At 42.5% G+C, this 8662-nt stretch overlaps 1 protein-coding gene across 2 annotated transcripts in view; it reads right to left on the bottom strand.

Annotated features, from left to right (window-relative positions):
- Positions 1–8553, bottom strand: part of GAB3 (GRB2 associated binding protein 3) — a 60098-nt gene extending 51545 nt beyond the window's left edge. For both annotated transcript variants that reach the window (XM_057365669.1, XM_057365670.1), the window contains exon 1: positions 8101–8553. In XM_057365669.1, the coding sequence (XP_057221652.1) occupies positions 8101–8172 (72 nt within the window). In that variant the 5' untranslated portion in view covers positions 8173–8553. The remainder of the gene's footprint in view (positions 1–8100) is intronic.
- Between the last annotated feature and the right edge of the window lie 109 nt (positions 8554–8662).

The raw sequence follows: 8662 nt of genomic DNA, 5'->3' as shown, positions 1-8662 counted from the left end.
TGTGAGGAGCCAGGTTTTACTGTGCAAATTCGATCTTGCAAAGAACAAAGCCAAAAGACTTARCAAAACTCCCAAGGTGTCATTTTTTTATATGCTGACATGCTCAGAAATTCTGTTGTAATTTCCTTCTAAGTAGTCTGGGGTTAATGAGACTGAAGAGAATTATAGGAAGGAAATAAATAATTATATATTCTCTTTTTTTTTCCCCCTCAACATGTCCCAAATGTCACCTTTGACCTGGCTTTCTATTTCTGGCATGGACTAAACTCCCTCTATTTATTTAGCAGCCTACACACCATTACAGTAACATAGCAACAGTACTTTCAGTAGTGAATTTTAAAAAAAAAGCAAAGCAAAAAAAAAGAACATATGAACATATTAAAACTGTTAAAGCATTGCAGTCTAGTAACACTTCAATAAATGCTTCTTTTTTTTTTTTCTTCCTTTAAATGCCACAATTATTAAGCTTCCAAAGGAGAGGGATGCACAAGGGAACCAAAGCAGTGCCACCACCACGAAGCCTGTTCTTCCTGTGCCAATCTGATTGTCCCCTAACCTTTCTGCTYGTTTGTCTTAATGATGTTTCAGCGTGACTCTTTCTCAGGCTCAGCACAGATGAAAGCGGGAGTTTGGGGAGGATTTTGAAATAATGATGGGATTTAGCTGGTGGTCAAGAACAGTTGACCATTATTTTATAAACCACAGCTCAAGGCTGATGTGACAGTCATCTGTCAAAAAGGAATATTTGAAAGAGTATAAAGTGGAACTGGAGTAACAGTCCCATTTTCAGTCCAAATCCCACATCTACCAGGAAAGCTAATCAGTGAAGAACTGTAAAAGTAGACCTGGAKTCAGGGGAAGACCAAGTGAAAACATGTTACAAACCTTATTTCAGTGGGAGCAAAGCACATGAAAATCTCAAAAAACCCAATTCCCTGAGCTACTTGAGCGCTTCTTATTTTTAAATCTAAGGCCCCAATGAGAATGCAGTTATTTTCTTAGGATGGGTTCAAAATGTTGAACTTATTAAAAATAAAACTTCTTAAGCTTGCGAAGCTTCCACTCTAAATATTAGTAAACAATGCAAATGATGTAGCTGGAACAGCAGTGAGAGCTTGGCCAAGGAGTGTATGCCTTCTCCTGAAACTTCTTCATTGCTACTGTAAACTCAGCTGGCATCTCTTCAGATGTTTCCTCTCCTCCCATAGCGATTCGAGAGTTCACAGTCACCTCTGAATGCTGGGGGCTTTTCTGTGGAAGCAGCAGCAGCCCTTGGAAGCTCAGCTTTACAGCAGGCACACAGAGGCAGCTTTCCCAATGCCCCAACAGCCAGGACTTTGCTAAACTTAGTGGTTTTGCTGCACAGATTGTAAAGTCTGCAAGTAAAACACAGCTCATGCTTGTTCTGAACTATTGGCTTCTCCTTGGCACGACCAGTTGGTGTCAGCTTGAAAAAATGGCTTCACAACTGCTAAATCCTTGAACTTCTACAAACAGTTTGCAAGTCTGGTATGTAAAAACAGATTGTTCACAAACTCTGCGCTCTGCTGACATTACAACAGTTGGGAAGTTAGAAAGGGTCCCCTTATGGCCATTCTTCTGTCCAACAGAAATATGAATACATAACCCAAGGTCCTGAGGCTTGGGAGTTGCAGGATGAATATTTATCACTAACAGGGCTCACAGAAACTATTGCCTTTTAAAAAAAGCATTGTCAAAAATGAGTCAAAAACTTTCAAATGACAATCTAAGTTCCATTTAAATTAACACTCTCATTTAGGTAATTTCAAATTCATAGTATTGACAACATTTTACTGCCTTTCTGTGAAATGCTCTGTGAAAAGGGATCCTGGATAACTGAAATGTGCTGTTTGGGGCTTTTGTGGAAAGCTACAATGCAGTTTTGACTGCAGGGGTCAGGTGGGGTTTTTGGCATCAGGAGGGAAGGGAATAACAAAATCTCTAAGAACAGTTGTCTCATTCTAACAATTACAAAGCTATGAATGAATTAGCCTCAGAAAGGGAGTATTTTTCTGGCATAAAGACTAGGCRTAAGTTTTGGTTTATTTTTAACAAATACTAAGCTGCTGCAGATTTTAAAACTGATTTTTGCAAGGCTAAGTGTTTGTTGGTTTGTTTGTTTATTTTCCTGATGCAACACAAACTGAAACAAGTCAGAAATATTATTGTAAAGCAGAAAATACTTTAAAAGTTAAAGTATTGCATTTATTTAACAATTAAATGAGAGAGCAAAAATGTATTTTATCTGGCTGGATGTAATGTTTTGACATGCAAATTTTATTTCAAAACCAGCATTTTTTCCTTGTCTTATCACATTACTAATTCATTTCCAAATCAAATGAAAAGGACAAAAAAGCAAATAAAATGGCTGTTTTTCTAAAGAGYAACATTTTAGGAATAAACTTGTCCCTTTCCCTAAAAACCTGTCAAATTTTCATAACAAATATTATTAACATTTTAATGCATCATTGCTAGAAGCAATGTGTTTATCCCTATTTCCATAGTTTTCATGGAAAAAAAAATGAGTCTCTAGAACAAAGGGTTCACCAAAGTAACGACTTGTAGTGCACTTTCCTCTAAGCCATGTTTGACTGCATCACTAGTTTAATTACCACTCAAGTTAACATTTCCTTCTCTATTTCAAACTAGCATGTTTTTYTAAGGCTCTATTTTTGAATGCAATGGCCTGATAACTTGTGGGTTTCTGTTTTGAATAGAAACCAATAGCTGGACATTCCTGTGCACTGAAAACATGTAGCCAAAGATTAAACTGGGGCTTCGGGACTATTATGGCTCCACCCAAATAAATAGTTCAAGGGAAATTATTCTGATACACAGGTTGCCAAGAACAGCAGTGTTTTTTAGAAATTATTTCTTTCTTAGAAGTCAACCTATCTCGTTAAACATTGCATTTAAACTATCAAAACATCGTTAAAATGGAAGAAAACGGTCTAGAATAAACATTGCACTCAACCTACCAAAACAAGGTCTGGTTTGCACATAGCTAATTACAGATGTTTAATTCGASCGATGGAAACTCCTCCTTAACATAAATATTCTGCTGTTATTTTAACAGTGAGATCAATTTGTACAGGATTTCGCAGAGAAGGGAATATCTAGACTATCACACAGGAACTTCTGTTAGAAAGCCTTCATTTTCTCAAAATTTGGATCTTTTTTAGTATACTAACCAGATAGAATACACACTGGATTTTAAACTGAAGTAACAACAGAAAAAAAACCCCATAGGTAGAAAATGTATAACTGGAATGAGTTAAAAGGCTCTGACAACTTTCTGCACCCCAYGTGACTCCTATTTCCACCCAGCCTGTGAACTGGCGTTACAAAACCTGCGCAAAATGGTTAAATAAACCCAGGGAGCTCGGGATATTGATTCCAAAACAGTATGAAAGGTGGYCAGAATTCTGTTCAGAGGAGACAGGACTCAAAAGGTGAGGCTTTGTAGGAAGCATTTGAAATARAAAGACTTACGGATAAAATTAAGTTCAGATTTCTCTTTGAGAGTTATTTTTCAGAAACTTCCCCCAAACCCCAAACCAGCAGAAGTACTTGACCTCACAAAGCACTTGGGGATTTCTTTCARGGGAGGGTGGCAGTGATCTGACAGGATCACAGTGCTGGATCAGATCAGACTCTCCATCCCACCCACCCCTGGCAGTGCTCTGTGACTCTTGTTCCTATTACTTGAGCAAACTCTTCCATAATTCTACTTTACTTTTTCTTCTTAGTAACTTCCCGTTTGTTCTCCTGATAAATACCAGAACTTCAGCTAAAAATGGAGAAGTCGCCTAGATTCTCTTATCTTGTGAACCCCCAGCCCTGGTGTGCTGCGGTCRGGTCCTGGCAGATCCCCCAACGGTCAGAGCTGGGGTTGGGCTCTGCTGTGCCCTTCTGGCAGCACTCACTGCCCCACACACWGCACAGCAGGACACAACTCTGCTCCACCCGCTTTAATTTACCCCTCTATTTGTCCTCCCAGACACTCCAAGAAGTGTGGTAGGAAGTGCAAGGTTACATTTTCCAATATGGGGTCCATTTGGGACTCTTGTTCTAGAGATGCTGACAAGGAATTTTGATTTTCAACAACGCTTGAAGAAAGCAGTCACTCAAGCAAAGTGGGAAACTTGCCTTTTTTTGAGCAAGTGGTCTTCCCTCATCAATTTGTATAGWGTTGAAGATTAAAAATAGCTCTTCAGCTGGGGGACAGCTGCGCAGCGTTGACTTAAACGGAGCTGCAGTGACTCACAACAAGCAAGCATCTGTATATGGCCCTTTACTACTGCAAACCACACAGCACTAACAGGCAGTAAACACTGGCAGGGCACTCAGCAGTGCTGCTGCTGCTCCTCACTACTGTGACAAAAAATGGGACAACCATGTGTGGAGAGGCTGCAATTACCTGGGTGTTAAGAATCCCATGTCCTTCTCCTTGTCAGCAAGGAGCAATGKGTCTTCTCAAGAGCACCAGTCTCTTATTTCATGAGACATTCTCTATGTTGTTTTTCCTCTCACCGTGACTTTTTGCACTGGCTGTGATAAGACCTTTGTTTTCAAGGCCATGAAACCATTCCTTCCTTCCACCTCCCCCAATAAATAAACAACAAATAGTAACAGTCGGGGATCAGATGTATTTCCATATGGAAACTACCAAGGAGCCAGCTRTTACAGAATTGGGATGGGTGCACTTAGCACCAATATAAGGAACTGTGAAACCYAGCAAACTTGAAGCAGATTTTCCCAATATATCTAATTTCTTACAGAGGCTGGTACTCATGATCCACTAACATAAATAGCAGGAATCTTCAATGGGTTTTCCTCCTGTGAGGGGCTGAATGTCAAGCTATGCCTGAAACTTAACATTTTCAGTCTAGAGCAGGATGGACTTCACCTCCACCACCACCACTTCTTAGTTTTTGTTAGCAGCTTCTTCCCCTCCGCTCCTGCCCCATACCCAGCTTCCCCTCAGCTTTGGGTGCTCCCTGGCACCCCTCAAGGCCAGGTCTGTGAAAAAAAGCTGGAACCAAGTGGGGAAACGAAAGCAGCACAGCTTTCAGGTCACACTTAGAGGACAAAGAGCTGCAGCACACACCAAATACTCTCCTGGGAGACTCCTTGCACAACTGCCTCTTTAGATAGGCTGACGTGGTGGTTTCATGGTTCAAGTATCAGACAGAGAGAAAAGCATTGTCCATGCTGTTAAATCACTCTTGGAGTATTTGCTGTAGCAAAGCTCCCTGTGCTTTCTAATGAATCCTCCGCGTTCAGCATTAAGCTCTCTGTTTTTACAGAAAGTTACACTGGGGTAATTAATCTCATGTTCGTTTCCTGCACATGCAAGAGAGCAGCCTTTGTTAGGGAATGATAAGACACTTCTAAGAATAGTGCTACTAAGAGCATCGGCTTTGTAAGACATTACAGGAAAAACATAGACTCTTAACACCTGCTTTTCACTTTTCAAAGTTTTGAAAATAATGTTCTGCTTACCTAGAGGCAAATTYTGACTTGTTTATGCATAGAAAACCTAGTTGCTTTCATCAGAGAACAAGAATAAATGAAGGCATACTTTGGTCTTTAGGCTCTAGTCTTGGAAAGATTAATTTGTTTAATTTTATAAACACTGTAAGTATTCCCAGTGGCTTCAGCAGTACTACTGCAGTTTCCAGTCTCACAACCTGAATTCATTGCTTTGTCTGATCTCTTAACTACAAATCCCACTGCAATTAACTGGATTTTTTTTAGTGATTGGAATAGATTGAGGATTAAGAATTTCTGTGTGTATAAAACACGGGACCCTCACAAAGGCTGAACTCAGGAAAATGCAAACTGGGAGACAACCCCATGGGAGCAAGCGAGGCTCGGCAGGGGAGGAGAGCTCCCAGGAGCAGCAGTCCACGCTGGAACTTGAAGCTCCCTGGAAGCTTCGGATCAGACCATGGACTTTTCCAGCTGAACACAAAGGGTGGTGTTAAACTTGGGGATTTATGTATGTTGTCAGTTCAGAACCAGAGCCAACACCATTCTCCTGTAAGCGGTTGACACTTGACACCTGCTGAAGTCAGTTTAAACAGTCATTGTTTTAAAGCTCTGTTGTTTTTAATCAGTCACTGTGGTTCAGCTTGAGCTATCTGCCACCCCAGTGCAAGATGCCCGAGCTGCCGTGCTGGTGAAACTACACGAAAAATAGGGGAAAAGTAGTTTACAGCAGGTGAGAGACAATTTCCATTTGGTGTGTAGCATCCACTGTGTCATATGAGAGGACATTAAGCTTTGCTGTAATTGCAGCAGATTTCTTTCTGCTTTATTATGGACAAAGGAGTACCTTATCCTCCTAACCAGAGAACAAAGCCTAATCTGCAAAGATCTGGCTAATCTAGTGGTTGATGTTTGGAGAATAACATGGACCAAATTTCCCTTGGTTTTGTAGCGCAAAATCTGAGCAGAGCAGACTGCGACTGGCCTTGTGAGCTGATCAGAGCCCCCGTTGTGACTATTATCTTGACTGTATAATGGGGGCTTTCAAATCCCAGCTTTATCACATTCTGTTTTCTCTACTTTGCCCTTTTATGAATATTGAGTCATCAAAAATAGCTTCACTGACAGAGTCACTAATGATACCAGCTGGGTGAATCAGTGGCTCTTACACTGTGCCTGCTATACAGGGCTATTAGTACACTCATTACAAAATATAGCAAAAATTAGATGCCCATCATTTATTTGCAGTTCCCGTGAGACAAATCATAGTGGTTATTTTAGAATTGGAAAATGCTAACTGAACAAAGCAAATATTCAGCCATTTCAGTGCRATACTGTGGTCTAAAAGAAGAAACTCTGGCTTGGAACAAGTWAAAAATAAATTCCAACATCAGTAAATTATCCTTTCTGCTAGTTTTTAGCGCAAAGGAAAAATATGCTACCACATAATATCCACCATATCCTTCACGAGACAGTTATGCCTCATAACTGGGAAAAGCTAACATCAGCACTCCAGAGAAAATGCTGATAAACACGAGCGAATACGACAAATGATGTAAGCTGTGCATAGGGCTCGGAGAGCCAGAGACASGGCCAGGGACATCCTTCGAGTACGGTGCAGAGCTCCGGGGGAAGGCAGGTTAGAAGGACATGACTCAAACGGGTATTACCGATTCCAAAAGTGTCACAGCACAACAATGTAACAACATGCCTGATGAAGAACCACCGCAAATGAGTATGCAAAATGGCCCACCAGAGGCTTACATCTTCAATGCTGTCCCAAGCAGATTTTTAAGGGTCATTTATTCCTACCCGGAGTGCTTTCCTCGCAACCCTGCAATGATAGTTTCCTATGTTTGCAACACACATCCTTTTTTTTTTTTTTTTTTTTTTCCCCCAGAAAAACAGGCAAGCAGATAGAGAATGAAACAAGGGGCCCATAGTGCAGTTGCAGATCTCCATGCAGGGCTCGCTTCTTCTCCCCAGCCCCCTTCACCTTTCAGCTATCAGGAACTTTACAGCACAGCATCGTCCAGCGCCTCTTTATCACACACCAAAAGTGAAGCTTTCTGCTAACAACTGCATCTGGYATTGTAAATAAAACTATTGCAGATGTTGCCTTTACCAAGTGTCATAGAGATTACAGAGCATCTTAACAAAGCCGAGCCTCAGAATTTAAACTGTTAGGATTTTGGCTGTTTGTTCAGTTTTGTTTTGTTTTTTTCCTTTCTTTTTAGGATGTTCTTGTCCGTCCCTGGAAAAGTGACATCTGCAAATTCTGTTACAACAATTCTGTTAGTTACGGCAACATTAACTGAAACCGAAATGTGGTTTTCAACCTAAGATATGTTGCATAACAGCTGAAGCATTATAATCTTACGAGCCGGGAAAGGTTAATTCCAGAGGGCACAAGAATGTCGGTGAAAACTATAATACTCCGTAAGCGCATGGACTTGGAAATCTTTTTTTGTTTTGGTCCAAGGCGAAGCCGAAACGGGCGAAAGATTTCAGAGAGTTAGACAGCGAGCACATGCCGAAATCCCTTTAGCGAGTAAAAAAAAATATCAGCAAAGCCTCTGCACTTACGTATCTCTTGAGTTTCTTCTCGGGGGGTGATTTGATGAGCCATCCAGTGCAAACCACGTCCCCCGAGCTCATCTTCCCCCCGGGCGCGGAGCGGCGGAGCGGGAGCCAGGGTGCGGGCTGGCCGTGCGTGTGCGCTGCTTATGTGCGTGTGTGTGCGGGGGCGTGTGTCCGCCCGTGCGGGTGTGTGTGAGTGTGTGCCTGTCCGTGTGTGTGTGTGCCTGTCCGTGTGTGTGTGTGCTTGTCCGTGTGTCCGTGTGTCCGTGTGTCCGTGTGCCGGTTTGCGCGTGTGTGCGTGTCGCGCCCGCCCCGTTTGCCGGTGTGCGCGGCCGTGTGTCCGCCCGTGCGGGTAAGCGCTCTGTGTATTGTTCCCGGCCAATTCGCATCCGCGGCAATCAGCTTCCTTCAGCTACGCTCTGATGCGGCTCCAGCCCGCGGAGGAAGTCATGACATTGATCACTGACACGGCCAGCCCTCCCTCCGCCGCCAGCACAATGCAACACACCGAGCACGTGATGGGCGGCCGGGGCTCGCCGCCGCCGGCTGCGACACCCCCGGTACCGGC

Source organism: Malurus melanocephalus, unplaced genomic scaffold (assembly GCF_030028575.1).
Source record: "Malurus melanocephalus ecotype Western Australia unplaced genomic scaffold, MMel_1.1 scaffold_56, whole genome shotgun sequence".
NCBI lineage: Eukaryota > Metazoa > Chordata > Aves > Passeriformes > Maluridae > Malurus > Malurus melanocephalus.
Note: the sequence above shows the minus strand (reverse complement) of the source record. Positions and strands in the feature narration are given on the sequence as shown.